The following is a 17,265-nucleotide window of genomic DNA, read 5'->3' as shown; positions in this document are numbered from 1 at the left end:
ATTGGAAAAAGGACTTGTGAGAGATAAGTCTCGAATTTCAATTAACGTCTCCGTCACATTTGCGACATACGTAAATAAACACTATAATTAGAGTCTTTGCGGAAGGGATGTCCAAACTTTTGCCACCAAGTGCCACATACTGAAAAGTCAAAGTATGCCGGGGCCATTTTGATAGTTTTGAAAGACAACACGCCAAAAGCATATATTATATGTATTCAAAGACGAAACTTTGTGTTATAAGCAGTGTTGGGACTAACGCGTTACTGTAACGCCGTTACTTTCGGCGGTAAATAGTAATCTAACGCGTTATTTTTTATATTCAGTAACTCAGTTACCGTTACTACATGATGCGTTACTGCGTTATTTTACGTTATTTTTTATGTAGTATCGGCTAGAATCTGAGAAGATCTGAGTGTGTTTTATTGGAGAGCTGCAAACGAGGCGACAAGGAAGAGGCCCGCCGCGCGCTGTGTGTGTGCGTGTGTGTGTGTGCGGGAGGGGGCGTGTCTGTGTTTACTAACAAGACAGCCGAGTTTCTTAACATGGAGATATTCTCACTACTTTTCTTCTGTCGACCACAAAGAAAAGAACATTTTAGTTAAATGTAAGTTGTGTCTTGGATCAAAGATCCTATCCTAGCAATTCAAATCTGCTGAAACAGCTACAAAAGCAACATGCTTCGACGAAGCTAGTAAAGAGAGACACACTTCACCTCCTAAGCAACAGCGGCTGGTTTTTAACGAGGCACTGCGCACTGAAGGTACACACACTCTGTCAATTCTCTTATATACTGTTGCTCTTTCATTCTAGACTTCTAGAGTGTTTGATTATCACATCACTCTAAATGTATAGACTGTAAAGTTCACAAACATAAAGAGGGATGCTAGTGGGGAAATGTGTAGAGTGTTCTGGACTTCAGACATGATTTTATTTCAGAATTCCTATGGTACCAAAAATATGGTATTATTATTTATCAGTTTGAACGTTACGTTCCATTTTTTTTAATGTATTCCTTTTTAAAGGGGAACATTATCACAATTTCAGAAGGGTTAAAACCATTAAAAATCAGTTCCCAGTGGCTTATTTTATTTTTCGAAGTTTTTTTCAAAATGTTTCCCATCACGCAATATCCCTAAAAAAAGCTTCAAAGTGCCTGATTTTAACCATCGTTATATACACCCGTCCATTTTCCTGTGACGTCACACAGTGATGCCAACACAAACAAACATGGCGGATAGAACAGCAAGCTATAGCGACATTAGCTCGGATTCAGACTCGGATTTCAGCGGCTTAAGCGATTCAACAGATTACGCATGTATTGAAACGGATGGTTGTAGTGTGGAGGCAGGTAGCGAAAACCAAATTGAAGAAGAAACTGAAGCTATTGAGCCATATCGGTTTGAACCGTATGCAAGCGAAACCGACGAAAACGACACGACAGCCAGCGACACGGGAGAAAGCGAAGACCAATTCGGCGATCGCCTTCTAACCAACGATTGGTATGTGTTTGTTTGGCATTAAAGGAAACTAACAACTATGAACTAAGTTTACAGCATATGAAATACATTTGGCAACAACATGCACTTTGAGAGTGCAGACAGCCCATTTCAGGCGCGCTAAGAACATATATTTTTCCACGATTTCAGCACTCAGGTTAACCATACCTAAATAGACACAAAATACTGCATTACACAAGACTACCCGAATGTACTCGAATGATTGAAAAAAATTGATGTTTTTAAGCTAAATTATTGGTAAACACAGTTTATATATAATCATTTACGTAAAACCGCGAGTAATGAATAAAGTTTTCATCAATTAATATATTCTGTAGACATACCCTCATCCGCTCTCTTTTCCTGAAAACTGATCTGTCCAGTTTTGGAGTTGATGTCAGCATCTGCTTTGAGTGTCGCAGGATATCCACACATTCTTGCCATCTCTGTCGTAGCATAGCTTTCGTCGGTAAAGTGTGCGGAACAAACGACTGACCATTTCGTCGGCTTTCCCCGCAGCCTCGTATTTTGAACAAATTCCGTCCAATTTCTTGCCACTTTGGCATCTTTGGGCCACTGGTGCAACTTGAATCCGTCCCTGTTGGTGTTGTTACACCCTCCGACAACACACCGACGAAAGTGAGAAAATGGCGGATTGCTTCCCGATGTGACGTCATCGCTTCGAGAGCGAATAATAGAAAGGCGTTTAATTCGCCAAAATTCACCCATTTAGAGTTCGGAAATTGGTTAAAAAAATATATGGTCTTTTTTCTGCAACATCAAGGTATATATTGACGCTTACATAGGTCTGGTGATAATGTTCCCCTTTAATCTATGGCATTTTTTATGTTTTTTTACCTGACAATATGCTGCGGGCCGACAAAACTCATGCTGCGGGCTGCGAATGGCCCCAGGGCCGCACTTTGGACACCCCTGGTTTAAGGTCACCCCCGATTTCGTACGAAGATCAGATTAATTAATTTCCCTCACACAAATCGAGTCACGACTAATTGACCCAAATCAAGGCACAGATGATAAGTGGACGACATCGACATGGCACGTCTTTACCAATATTTTAGCCGCACATAATGCCATCTGCAGGACTTGAGCGGAACAGTTCTGACCCAACGTGCAGGCAGGCGCTTAACGTACAAACCGTGCAAATTGATAAAACGGTACGGTGTATGCCCAGCTTAAGACAACATGAGCACGTCAACAAAATACCCCACCAAAAAAAGTCCAGAAACGACCCATTACGTCATCTGGAGATGACGTAATGGGTCGTAGGAACAAGCCCACCCATAATCCCAAAAAGCTCAATTTAGAGTGTAAAGCAACATATACCCCCCTTTGCTAAGCAAAAGAGGAGGTAAAAGATGCTCCTTGCCAGCATTCATCCAAATAAATGCTGCTCCTCCATTTAAGATGACACTTGTATTGTTTACCAGCATAATGTGAATATTATACTAAAGCACCTTGGCCTGTCTCAGCCACTGTGAGGACCAAAAATAAAAGAAGAAAAAAAAGAACACCCTCCACCAAACAACACCTTCACACTCATCGCTCCGGCTTCAGGTTATGGCGCTTTTCCAGAGAGGCTATTTTGGGACTGTGTGTGTGTTGTATGTAGTGTGTGTGTGTGTTGGTTTGGGACTTGTGTGTGTATTTATCTATATGTGTGTGTGTGAGACGGTGGTGCGCAGCTATAGGATGATGCAGGGCTTCTTGTCTTTAAAAGGGTTTTCCGAGGTGGGAACGCCGACCAGCAGCGGGTCGCCACGAGCGTGCTGCTCGCAGTAACTCATCAGGTCGGCGGCTGCTTTGGATACCTGACATGTGGTGGGTGGGTTAGTGGGTGAGTTAGTGGGACGGGTGGAAGGTGCGTGGAGCAGATGGTGGAAGAAGACAGAAGGAGTGAGCCAAGGGTGACATTTGGGATCGCCGCCGGTCGCGTCAGGAAGTTACCTTAATCCGTTCGATGCCCGCTTCGATGCGCAGCTGTTCCACCAGTTTTCTGGCCTGGGCGATGTTATTATTGGTGGACATGCTGATCCATCAGAATGCACCAACACTGGAGAAAACTGCACATAAATAGAGGAAAAAACATCAGTAAAATACATCAAAGTAATAGTATAAAAAGTGCATTAAAATGCCTGTCATTACAAGTGAAATGAATTATATTTATATAGTGCTTTTTCTCTAGTGACTCAAAGTGCTTTACATAGTGAAACCCAATATCTAAGTTACATTTGAACCGGTGTGGGTGGCACTGGGAGCAGGTGGGTAAAGTGTCTTGCCCAAAGACACAACGGCAGTGACTAGGATGGCGGAAGTGGGGATCGAACCTGGAACCCTCAAGCTGCTGGCACGGCCGCTCTACCAACCGAGCTGTACCGCCCCAAGGCAAATGATGCATGAGACATACACTATATTACCAAAAGTATTTTGCCACCTGCCTTGACCATACTTGCCAACCTTGAGACCTCCAAATTCGGGAGATTGGGGGGGTATATTATTAGCTTGAATTCACTGAAATTTAAGTATTTTATATATATATATATATATATATATATATATATATATATATATATATATATATATATATATATATATATATATATATACATACATACATACATACATACATACATACATACATACATATATATATATATATATATATATAAAAATAAAATAAATACTTGAATTTCAGTGTTCATTTATTTACACATATACACACATAACACTCCTCTCTACTCATTGTTGTATTTGAAAGTGCAATGCTTTGCAGCCAGTAGCACAGCCTTTGAAGGAGCATAGGTATGGGCAGTGTAATATTCTGGGTTGGAGTCAATAACCGGGCGAGGTGACGAAGTTACGTCTCTTTACTTCATACTTCAGAACCGACTCCCACACTTGCCGTCAGGGTGCGCAATGCAACGTAAACCGTTGGCCAACCAAAAAGTAGCCACAGAACACTATACGGTATAGTGTTCTGTGGTTACTTTTTGGTTGGCCAAGAGGACGTGACGACAGGCTGTCCTCACTCAGGTCCGCACGGACCTGGAGGGGGCGTGCCTTAAGTCCGGCTGGAAATCGGGAGAAATTCGGGAGAATGGTTGTCCCGGGAGATTTTCGGGAGAGGCACTGAAATTCGGGAGTCTCCCGGAAAATTCGGGAGGGTTGGCAAGTATGGCCTTGACTCACATATGAACTTGAAGTGCCATCCCATTCCTAACCCATAGGGTTCAATATGATGTGGGTCCACCTTTTGCAGCTATTACTGCTTCAACTCTTCTGGGAAGGCTGTCCACAAGGTTGCAAAGTGTGTTTATAGCACTTTTCCACCATTCTTCTAAAAGCGCATTGCTGAGGTCACACACTAATAATGTTGGTTGAGAAGGCCTGGCTCTCAGTCTCCATTCTAATTCATCCCAAAGATGTTCTATCGGGTTCAGGTCAGGACTCTGTGCAGGGCCAGTCAAGTTCATCCACACCAGACTCTGTCATCCATGTCTTTATGGACCTTGCTTTGTGCACTAGTGCACAGTCATGTTGGAAGAGGAAGGGGCCCGCTCAGAACTGTTCCCACAAGGTTGGGAGCATGGAATTGTCCAAAATGTTTTGGTATCCTGGAGCATTCAAAGTTCCTTTCACTAGAACTAAGGGGTCAAGCCCAACTCCTGAAAAACAACCCCACACCATAATTCCTCCTCCACCAAATTTCACACTCGGCACAATGCAGTCCGAAATGTAGCGTTCTCCTGGCAACCTCTGAACCCAGACTGGTCCATCAGATTGCCAGATGGAAACGCGTGGTTCATCACTCCATATAACGCGTCTCCACTGCTCTAAAGTCCGGTTCTTTACAGGGTAAAGCACCGGACTGCCCGGTACCGGTCCGTGGATTGATTGGTACCGGGCCGCACAAGAAAAAAAATAAATAAAAAAAAATAAAAAAATATATATATATTTTTTTATTATTAAATCAACATAAAAAACACAAGATACACTTACAATTAGTGCACCAACCCCAAAAAACTCCCTCCCCCATTTACACTCATTCGCACAAAAGAGTTGTTTCTTTCTGTTATCAATATTCTGGTTCCTACATTGTACATCAATATAGATCAATACAGTCTGCAGGGATACAGTCCGTAAGCACACATGATTGTATTTTTTTAAGACAAAAAAAACCCATTATATAGTATAGCAATATAGTGTTATAGCTCTTGTATTTCAGTCTAGTTCATGCAGGTCTCCCTGGTGATTTGTCTGGTGAGATGTGCTACCGCCACTGTTGAGCTATGGCACCACTGTGTGGTGACTATGTGGAAGTGCAACATAAGTCAGTCAATAAATAAATACATGAAACATATGGACTGGAGACCGTCATACATCTTACCTAGTCGAACCCTGGTATAATAAGTAAGATGTACTAGCTTGCATTCGATGAGGCTGTCTAGCACAAATAGAAGACTTAAGAACTCTACTTAAATCTCTGTCCAGCTATCCTGAGATAGGGTCACTCCTAAGTCATCCTCCCGAAGTGGCTTAATTGAATTTAGAGACTCAGGACGTAAAAGAAAAATGTGATTATAAATATGTGTAAATGATTCTTTTAAAGTTGGAAGCGGTGTCAGAAAGAAATCTAAGACTGTGTCAGTTGGTAAATGTGCAAACCTAGGGAAAGATTTACGAACAAAACTGCAGAGCTGTATATATCTAAAAGTGTTGATTAGCATACTTGCCAACCTTGAGACCTTCAATTTCGGGAGATTGGGTGGGGGGTTGAGGTGTGGGGGGCGGGGTTTGGTGGTAGTGGGGGGGAGGGTGTGTGTGTATTGTAGCCCGGAAGAGTTAGGGATGCAAGGGATTCTGGGTATTTGTTCTGTTGTGTTTATGTTGTGCGACGGTGCGGATGTTCTCCCGAAATGTGTTTGTCATTCTTGTTTGGTGTGGGTTCACAGTTGTTTATACGGTCACCCTCAGTGTGACCTGTATGGCTCTTGACCAAGTATGTCTTGCAGTCACTTTCGTATGTATACAGAAGCCGCATAGAAAATGTGACTGGGCCGGCACGCTGTTTGTATGGTGAAAAAGCGGACATGTCGACAGGTTGTAGAGGACGCTAAAGGCAGTGCCATCACGGCACGCCCTCAATATTGTTGTCCGGGTGAAAATCGGGAGAAATTCGGGAGAATGGTTGCCCCGGGAGATTTTTGGGAGGGGCACTGAAATTCGGGAGTCTCCCGGAAAAATTGGGATGGTTGGCAAGTATGGATTAGGGAGTGAACATGTATCACAAAGTTGCTGTCAAGAGGCAAAAGTGTTGTCAATGTTTAAATCTTTAATGTTGTTGATCCCCAGACTTGACCATCTTAAAAAGGCCCTATCGACAAGAGAGGGAGTGAAAGAATGATTAGCAGAAACTAGAAATAGTCTGCAAACCAAAAATAGCGCATAAACTGAACCCAAAACTTAAATGAGGGTTTTACGATTAGATTTTTCGTAAAAGCGGGAATAGAACCAGAACCCTAAGAGATAATGGTTTAGTTGAGTTAGCCTCCATGACCAGCCACAACGGAAGGGGATCAAATGCTTCATATTGCAGCCAATATTTAAGAATTCTTATGTTGGTGGCCCAGTAGTAAAACCCAACGTTTCTCGACGATTTGGGTCTCTGTAAATATTGTTTACGTAACCTGTGAGTCGTTATATTCCAAATGAAGTCTAAAATCTGATTATCTAATTTTACGAAAGTAGGACTGAGGGAGAAAAAGTGGCATACACTGGAACAAAAAGGAAAATTGCGGAAATACATTCATTTTAACATAGTTGACACAAGTCTATGAATGTTCTCATTCATCCAGGTCGTTAGCTCAGGACATTCAATCGATCAGATCTAGGTCTAGATCTGACCAATCTAAGTCAATGAGTACGAACTGATGAAGCCTACTCGGATAAGAGGCGAATCATCTTCTTTGACAAACCAAACAGTCCAGTTGCGATCGACTGAATGCCCTGAGAATAGTTGACACAAGCCACTGTAGATAAATTAAGTAAGGACCAGCGATCAAAATATCCCGGGATTCTAATACCGAAGCCGAATCTCTCCAGGACATAAAATAGACAGTTCCACTTCACCCTGTCAAAACCCTTTTCCGCATCCAGTGATATCACTGCGTCTTGGATGTTGGAAGCCGGCACGTTTTACAATATATTGAAAAGACGTCGAAGGTTAGAAAAGAAGTGCCTATTGAATGAACCGTTTGAGCGGCATTAATAATACGCTCTGTTGTTTTTAAGGACCTTCTACAAAAATCTGAGTCTCTCACAAGTTTTTTGAACTGAACTTGCAGCCCACCAGTTGAATAGCCCAAATGATGAAAAAGAGATGGAACTTTGAGGAACACTACCAGTATAACTAAACAAGCTGAGCAAACGACGACTGACTGCATCTGAAGTAAACATACATAAATCACATTAAGAAGAACAATTGTAACTGCCCAAAAGAAGAGGGCTTAAAGGGGAACATTATCACCAGACCTATGTAAGCGTCAATTTATACCTTGATGTTGCAGAAAAAAAGACCATATATTTTTTTGACCGATTTCCGAACTCTAAATGGGTGAATTTTGGCGAATTAAACGCCTTTCTCTCGGAGCGATGACGTCACATCGGGAAGCAATCCGCCATTTTCTCAAACACCGAGTCGAATCAGCACTGTTATTTTCCGTTTTTTCGACTGTTTTCCGTACCTTGGAGACATCATGCCTCGTCGGTGTGTTGTCGGAGGGTGTAACAACACGAACAGGGACGGATTCAAGTTGCACCAGTGGCCCAAAGATGCCAAAGTGGCAAGAAATTGGACGTTTGTTCCGCACACTTTACCGACGAAAGCTATGCTACGACAGAGATGGCAAGAATGTGTGGATATCCTGCGACACTCAAAGCAGATGCATTTCCAACGATAAAGTCAAAGAAATCTGCCGCCAGACCCCCATTGAATCTGCCGGAGTGTGTGAGCAATTCAGGGACAAAGGACCTCGGTAGCACGGCAAGCAATGGCGGCAGTTTGTTCCCGCAGACGAGTGAGCTAAACCCCCTATCAACCCTAGCTTCCCTGGCCTGCTGACATCAACTCCAAAACTGGACAGATCAGCTTTCAGGAAAAGATAGCGGATGAGGGTATGTCTACAGAATATATTAATTGATGAAAATTGGGCTGTCTGCACTCTCAAAGTGCATGTTGTTGCCAAATGTATTTCATATGCTGTAAACCTAGTTCATAGTTGTTAGTTTCCTTTAATGCCAAACAAACACATACCAATCGTTGGTTAGAAGGCGATCGCCGAATTGGTCCTCGCTTTCTCCCGTGTCGCTGGCTGTCGTGTCGTTTTCGTGGGTTTCGCTTGCATACGGTTCAAACCGATATGGCTCAATAGCTTCAGTTTCTTCTTCAATTTTGTTTTCGCTACCTGCCTCCACACTACAACCATCCGTTTCAATACATGCGTAATCTGTTGAATCGCTTAAGCCGCTGAAATCCAAGTCTGAATCCGAGCTAATGTCGCTATAGCTTGCTGTTCTTTCCGCCATGTTTGTTTGTGTTGGCTTCACTATGTGACGTCACAGGAAAATGGACGGGTGTTTATAACGATGGTTAAAATCAGGCACTTTGAAGCTTTTTTTTAGGGATATTGCATGATGGGTACATTTTTGAAAAAAACTTCGAAAAATATAATAAGCCACAGGGAATTGATTTTTAATGGCTTTAACCATTCTGGAATTGTGATAATGTTCCCCTTTAAAGGGGTTCTTTGAGAAACACCTCAGTTGCATACAACACCCGCTTGTACGCCAGTGTTCCCTGTTTACTAGCAAAGTTAAAATACCAATTTAAGTACTGTTTACAGTGTTTTAAGTTCCTCCATACAACAGGAGCACGCTTGTGTTTTTAGGAGTTTGCTTCAAAAATGTTTGTCTCCCAAGTTTTGAACTGAAGTCAGAGGCCGGTATGGTGTCATTCCAGTCCTGCCAGTTGAAAAGCCCTGACCTACATTCAGTACGAGTCCATGCACTAAATTAGTCTGATTTCTCAAATGGTTCGGCTCTAAATGAGCTTCCTACAGTCTATAGAAACACCTTTATCTGATCGTGTTCGGTTTTTTAAAAGTCGGACCAACACACCTGGTGTTCTGTCTTGTTTGTTGAATGTATTAATAATATATGTAAACCAGTGTTTAATTTATTAATAATATATGTAAACCAGTGTTTAATTTATTAATAATATATGTAAACCAGTGTTTAATTTATTAATAATATATGTAAACCAGTGTTTAAGTTCACTTTGGAATTCAACAGTGAGGTGCACTTCCTCCTTTAGACAGCAGGAGGCAGCATAGTCTAGCTACAGTAATGTCCATGTTAACAGAAAGGACTTCCTTTCAAGTCTACTTTAAGCTAGTTCGGTGACGATTGCAAACATTTTCATCTGCTCGAATCTCATGCCAAACAAAGTATCATCGGTATGTATTGTTGAGTAGTATGCTAATATTTGATTGAGTTGTATTATTTGTTGGTTGTGATGTAATTTGGGACGTTTTATGGCCAAAAGTCAGTCATGCTAATTTTCTTAATTCATACAGTGAAGTGAATGTTAGCATAGTAAGCTAGTTTGCTGTAGAGCACTTAATTTACATATTTTGTGGCATTTATTTATCCATTTAAGTTCAATACACAGCATAATGCATGTTTTATTGTAGTGGGCTTGTGTGTGTGCAATTGGCTGTGTGTGCATGTCTATAATGTAAGCATCCTTTCTGCTTGTATGCTTTCAGTTTGACCCTTTTTACGGTCAATAAACCTGTGGACTAGAAGACGTTTTTCAGAGTGTTTGATCAAGAAAAGGTGTTAGGGTAAAGCCAAGATATTTCTACATATCGAGGGCGGCACACCTGGATTATGCGATTGGAAACCAGACATGACTAATCAATGATGTATCCCTACCAAAATACAACAATGTCAGGATTAAGGATTACTTTTACATCAAAGCATTCATTTCAGAATGGACTCCGTGCTCTGTAATGAATACATAATACAAAGGGTCAACAAGGTTACCTGAATGATGGCAGGAAGGCAGGAAACTCTTAGGATGGAGATGCAAGGAGAAGATCAGTCAGCGGGACACAAACAGGTGAGCTAACGTTGACGTCTTCCTGCAAGAAAGTATAGAAAATGGTGAGTTGTCACCAAGATTACACCGATTGATCTCATAGTCCAGTCGTCAAAATGGCAAATGGGCTTCATCCAGTGGTACGCCAAAAAATCACTTGAGTAAAATACGGTGTTTTATTTAATTGCGGTATATTCAAACAGTGTTACTGTTCAAACTGTGTAATGTTACAGTCGCCAAAAATATTAAATATACTTGTTAAATAAAACCTCTACCTTACATCACCTGCAATGGCTTCCTGTGCACCTAAGATGCGACTCTAAGGTTTTACTACTTACGTATAAAATACTAAACGGTCTTGCTGATTGTATTGTACCATAAGTCCCGGCAAGAAACCTGCGTTCTAAGAACTCCGGCTTATTAGTGATTCCCAGAGCCCAAAAACAGTCTGCGGGCTATAGAGCGTTTTCTATTCGGGCTCCGGTACTCTGGAATGCCCTACATGTAACAGTTAGAGATGCTACCTCAGTAGAAGCATTTAAGTCCCATCTTAAAACTCATTTGTATATGCTGGCCTTTAAATAGACCCCCCTTTTAGACCAGTTGATCTGCCGTCTCTTTTCTGCTCTGCCCCACTCTCCTGCGTGGAGAGGTTATTAGGTGACCACAGATGACGTGCGAGCTGTTCAAAGTCGGGACCTGGGGTGGACCACTCATCTGTGCATCAGTTGGGGACGTCTCTGCACTGCTGACTTGTCTCCACAAAAGATGACCCCCTGCTGGCCCCACTATGGACTGGACTCCTACACTATTAACTAGATTCAATCTACGTCCATTGCACCAGTGGAGGGGTCCCTACATCTGCGGTCCCCTCCAAGGTTTCTCATTGTATCCCATTGGGTTGAGTTCTTTCTTGCCCTGATGTGGGATCTGAGCCGAGGATGTCGTCGTGGCTTGTGCAGCCCTTTGAGGCACTTGTGATTAAGGGCTATATTAAATAAATTTGATTGATGATTGATTGATTCTTTTTAATGAATACTGAAGCCTTCCACGCTACTGTATTATATTGTTGGACATTATGGTGGTACTTGAAGAGCCAACGTTTTTCTGAGGTGGTACTTGTTGAAAAAGTTTGAGAACCACTGTCATAGTGTATATGTTTATAATAGGTCTACATGGAGTAAAAGGAAATATATTGTTATATTTGAGCAGTCGGGTGAGCTACCTGCTTCCTTTGTTGCATTCAGGTGTCTGAAATGTGCACAAAAAGCCAACATATACACATCCATTGACCCCACAGGTGGGATCTCCTCTTACCTGCCAAGCTGTCACAGCGCAGAAGTTATAATATCTGCCTTTTGCATCATCACACGTTTGTTTTTCCAGATAACACACTATAGCAGCATCACACACACACACACACACACACACACACACACACACACACACACACACTATGTGCACAGGTGTGCACGCTGCATGCGTCGTGGCTCTCACTTCGTCTGTCACCCTCTCGACTCCCAAGTGGAGAGTCCAGCTTTAATTACTCCCCATGCTTTAATTAGGTGTGTGTGAGAGTGAAATTGTGCAATCATCACTGACTGTAGTGACCAGCGAGCATCCCAAATCCAAGGCTCACCACATAGAAAAGGGGTGTCAAACTCATTTGCATCGAGGGCCACATCACAGTTACTGTCACGGCCCGGGCGCATGACAATGCGTATTCATCAATGAGCCTCCGGCGGCAGCAAGCAGCTGCAATCAATCAGCACTCAGCGCACCTGTCGTTGATGAGCTTCATGGGCTTCTTAAGCCAGTGCAGACCTGCGTTCCGGGCCAGAACGTAGTCTTCTGTTCGCCAACTAACTAAGCTCTATGCCTTTCTCTCTACGTGTTTCTTTCCCTGTCGTATGATTGGTCTTGTGTTTCTCCCCACGTCGTTGCTTGCAGCTACCCCTTCGTTCCGAGTTACGAGCGATGCGTCTCGTCTCTCCCGCGTTTCCTCTGCTTCCCTGACTGCCTCTTGGATCTCGACCTCCCACTTGGACACGGATCTTCGATGCCTCGCTATACCCCCGACTACCTGCCTGCCTCACGGACATTCGAGCGTGCTTTTCCCCTCCAGGACTTCTGCCTCTCGCTCAACACTCCCGGTAACACAACATCTCCACACAGTCTCACACACACACACTTTGGATTTGTCACACTCCATTCCATAGTTTATTTATATTATTGTTTGGTTATTATATATATATTGTAAATATTTACAATAAATACATAGAGCTAAACAACTCCCCCTTGTTGTCTGTGCCGTCTACTCCCCCTGTGCACAACAGTTACGGTCGCTTGTAACTGCGATACATACAGTACACAATAACTCTAGGACTAGGGTGTCCAAACTTTTTCCACTAAGGGTCGCATAAAGAAAAGTCAAAGTATGTACTTTGACTCACATACAAAGTATGTATGTGAGTAAAACATGCTTGAAACTAGAATATCAACTGTTGCAAAGCTGTGTCATCAACACTCACAAGTATAAAACTACTTTTTTAAAGTAATAATTTCTTATTGCTGTCATGTCTGTGATCATGTTTAGTTTAGTTATGTTTTGCTTGGTTTTTGGACACTTTTTAGTTCTTGTCTTCACTCCCTTTGTCACCATAGTAACCATTAGTTCACCTGGTTCACATCGTCATGTCACGCACCTGTCTCACGTTTTCACATTTTGAGTCACGCAACTGTTTTCACTAATCATGTCATCACTATTTAAGCCTGTAGTTGCCAGGCAGTCAGCCTGGCGACATCACTCTTGACACACTGTTTCATGTTCATAGTCCATGCTGCCCTATTCACATCATCGCAAGTACGTTTTTGTTGATTGATGCCAGTTAGTGTCTTTTGTTTTTTGTCCATTGTTCTGCCTTTGTGCGAGTTTTTGTTTTTATAGCCAACTTTTGTACTTCCGCCCTTGTGCGCGCTTTTTGTTTGCTCCCTTTTTTTTGTAGTTTGTTAGAGTTAAAATAAATATGTATCTACCTTCACGCCATGTCCAGTCCAACTTTACTTGCATCTCAGGAAAACAAACATCCCATAGACCACGTTATGACAATTTCAAGCATGAACAAAAAAAAACAACAGGATTTTGACACAATTGTGTCTCATAATTAAAGGCCTACTGAAATTAATTTTTTGTATTCAAACGGGGACAGCAGATCCATTCTATGTGTCATATTTGATCATTTCGCGATATTGCCATATTTTTGCTGAAAGGATTTAGTAGAGAACATCGACGATAAAGTTCGCAACTTTTGGTCGCTGATAAGAAAAAGCCTTGCCTGTACCGGAAGTAGCGTGACGTCACAAGTTGAAAGTCTCCTCACATTTCCCCATTATTTACACCAGCAGCGAGAGCGATTGGGACCGAGAAAGCGACGATTACCCCATTAATTTGAGCCAGGATGAAAGATTTGTGGATGAAAAACGTGAGAGTGAAGGACTAGAGTGCAGTGCAGGATGCATCTTTTTTCGCTCTGACTGTACCTTAGGTACAAGGGCTCATTGGATACCACACTCTCTCCTTTTTCTATTGTGGATCACGGATTTGTATTTTAAACCACCTGGGATACTATATCCTCTTGGAAATGAGAGTCGAGAACGCGAAATGGACATTCACAGTGACTTTTATCTCCACAATACATCGGTGAAGCACTTTAGCTACGGAGCTAACGTGATAGCATCGGGCTTAACTGCAGATAGAAACAAAAGAAATAAACCCCTGACTGGAAGGATAGACATAAAATCAACAATACTCTTAAACCATGGACCTGTAACTACACGGTTAATGCTTTCTAGCCTGGCAAAGCTTAACAATGCTGTTGCTAACATTGAAGCTAACTTAGCTACGGACCTCGACAGAGCTATGATAAAAACATTAGCTCTCCACCTACGCCAACCCTCATCTGCTCATCAACACCGAAGCTCATCTGCGTTCCAGCGATCGACGGAGCGACGAAGGACTTCACCCGATCATCGATGCGGTTGGCGGCTAGCGTTGGATAGCGCGTCTGCTATCCAAGTGAAAGTCCTCCTGGTTGTGTTGCTGTAGCCAGACGCTAATACACCGATCGCACCTACAGGTTTGTTCTTTGCAGTCTCCATTGTTCATTAAACAAATTGCAAAAGATTCACTAACACAGATGTCCAGAATACTGTGGAATTTAGCGATGAAAAAAGACTATTTGAGCTGGCGACCTACCTATTCCAAAATGTCTGATTCAACTATTGACGTCATGTGCATAGGTCATCATACATAGACGTTTTCAACCAGAGGTTTCCTGGGAAATTTAAAATTGCACTTTATAAGTTAACCCGGCCGTATTGGCATGTGTTGCAATTTTAAGATTTCATCATTGATATATAAACTATCAGACTGCGTGGTCGGTAGTAGTGGGTTTCAGTTAGGGATGTCCCGATCCGATATTTGGATCGGATCGGCCGCCGATATTTGCCAAAAAATGCGTATCGGCAAGGCATGGGAAAATGCCGATCCAGATTCAGTTTAAAAAAAACCCCTCCGGTCCGTGTTTTCCAACGCACCGATTTAAATAATACATTCCACTTTTCTGCTGCTCCCTAATTTCCGTTCCGCATTTTCCAGCACACCTTCAACACATCCACAGGTCTGTGGATTCTCACCCAGTTGGATCGGATCGGCCGCCGATATTTGCCAAAAAATGCGTATCGGCAAGGCATGGGAAAATGCCGATCCAGATCCAGTTTAAAAAAAAAACTCCGGCTGCTGGCATTACACGACAGGCTCTTCTCATTCTTTCCTGTGTCTCCCTCTCACAGACAGCAAGTGCACCTTCTTACACACGTCACAAACTGTCACGTCATACGTCGCATACGTATACCTCCTCCCCGAGCAGAGAGGTAGCAGCATGGCTAACGTTAGCTGTGATGCTAGCGCAGCCGTGTGACCTACGTTCCCTCTAAGGTGCGCGCCTGTGCGCATAGCAATTATATGCCACGCACAAAATCAAATAAAAAAAATAAGCGCATAACAATTTTCGACACACAGACACGACAGAGAAAACAGTTTTCGTCATCATTGTTCAAATATTGTGACGTCTGTCGAGACGCTTATCTCCATTCGGTGCCACACGTCCACACCATCAAAATGCCGAGGCAAAAATTTCCACATCAACACCGTATGAAAAAATTAGTGATTTTTTTAGTTGTGATTTCCTTCTCTGCATGAAAGTTTAAAAGTAGCATATATTAATGCAGTATGAAGAAGAATGTTTTAATGTAGACATGCAAGCCTTGAAAGAAAATTTTGAAAATCAAGACTACATTTCCTGCAAATGGGTGCATTTCTACCCTATATTTTAACTTTAGATTTATTCTCATATCAAACTCTTTTGGCTGTCTTTTTGACACTTACCCTCCACACCCTGGATTATAAATAATGTAAATAATTCAATGTGATTATCTTGTGTGATGACTGTATTATGATGATAGTATATATCTGATAGTATATATCTGTATCATGAATCAATTTAAGTGGACCCCGACTTAAACAAGTTGAAAAACTTATTGGGGTGTTACCATTTAGTGGTCACTTGTACGGAATATGTACTTCACTGTGCAACCTACTAATAAAAGTCTCAATCAATCAATCAAAACACATAGAATCATCATACTGCTGTGATTATATGCATCAAGTGTTCATTCAAGGCTAAGGCAAAATATCGAGATATATATCGTGTATCGCAATATGGCCTTAAAATATGGCAATATTAAAAAAAGGCCATATCGCCCAGCCCTAGTTCAATGATGCCATTTCTGTTTGTCATGTATAATTTTGTCTATTTTGTGTTTATCCTTGAATAAACAGGTCAGTTTCTTGTTACCAACCATTGTGTATTATTCAAACTCCCCTAATTCAGCTGGCTAGTTGTTATCAAGAGTACTAAAACCCTTTTCAACATGATTCTGACAACTAAGTAGGCTAAATAACTTTAAACTTTAATACATGCTCGGATAGGCCAGTATCGGTCAGTATCGGTATCGGATCGGAAGTGACATCCCTAGTTTCAGTAGGCCTTTAAAACAGATGACAGCCAAATTAGTGAGAAGAATGATCTTATCAGACAGAAAATAAGCAAATATCACCCTTATTTGAGATATTTCATCTTACTTAGATTTCAGTTTTTGCAGTGTATAAACTGGCTTGGCTTTAATAGTGATATCATAAAAGCAACAAGACAATTACTTGCAATACTCTGATGATGATAATAATAACAACAACAACAACAACAATATAATGCATCTGGTTTCAACTTAAAGCACCGCACTGGCCGAAGCAGACAATCCAGCAAGAAGCATTGCTGTCAAGACAAATGCATCAGTCGTGTATCGATCCAATCGGGCCTCTGAACTGATCTGCCAGTGCACACACACACACACACACACACACACACTAGGGGCCCAGCTTAACTGCACTAGGGAACACAATGCGGGGTTTGATGGCGAGAACAGCGTGTCCTCTCTCTTACACACACATGCGTAAACACCAGTGGACCTTGT

At 42.0% G+C, this 17,265-nt stretch overlaps 1 protein-coding gene and 1 long non-coding RNA gene across 2 annotated transcripts in view; one reads left to right on the top strand and one right to left on the bottom strand.

The window, feature by feature from the left end:
- Positions 1-893: 893 nt before the first annotated feature.
- The window catches only part of gng7 (guanine nucleotide binding protein (G protein), gamma 7), a 50,299-nt gene continuing 33,927 nt past the window's right edge, over positions 894-17,265 (bottom strand). The window contains exons 4-6 of the mRNA XM_061968064.2: positions 10,620-10,717; positions 3,462-3,577; positions 894-3,325 (exon numbers count right to left, since the gene is read on the bottom strand). Of these exons, the coding sequence (XP_061824048.1) occupies positions 3,200-3,325; positions 3,462-3,542 (207 nt within the window). The 5' untranslated portion in view covers positions 3,543-3,577; positions 10,620-10,717 and the 3' untranslated portion in view covers positions 894-3,199. The remainder of the gene's footprint in view (positions 3,326-3,461; positions 3,578-10,619; positions 10,718-17,265) is intronic.
- Positions 9,931-11,690, top strand: LOC133611361 (uncharacterized). The gene is made up of 2 exons (XR_009815989.2): positions 9,931-10,027; positions 10,340-11,690. It is a non-coding gene; the product is annotated as an uncharacterized lncRNA (long non-coding RNA).

The sequence above is a fragment of the Nerophis lumbriciformis genome, linkage group LG08 (assembly GCF_033978685.3).
Source record: "Nerophis lumbriciformis linkage group LG08, RoL_Nlum_v2.1, whole genome shotgun sequence".
In the NCBI taxonomy this organism is placed as follows: Eukaryota; Metazoa; Chordata; class Actinopteri; order Syngnathiformes; family Syngnathidae; genus Nerophis; species Nerophis lumbriciformis.
Note: the sequence above shows the minus strand (reverse complement) of the source record. Positions and strands in the feature narration are given on the sequence as shown.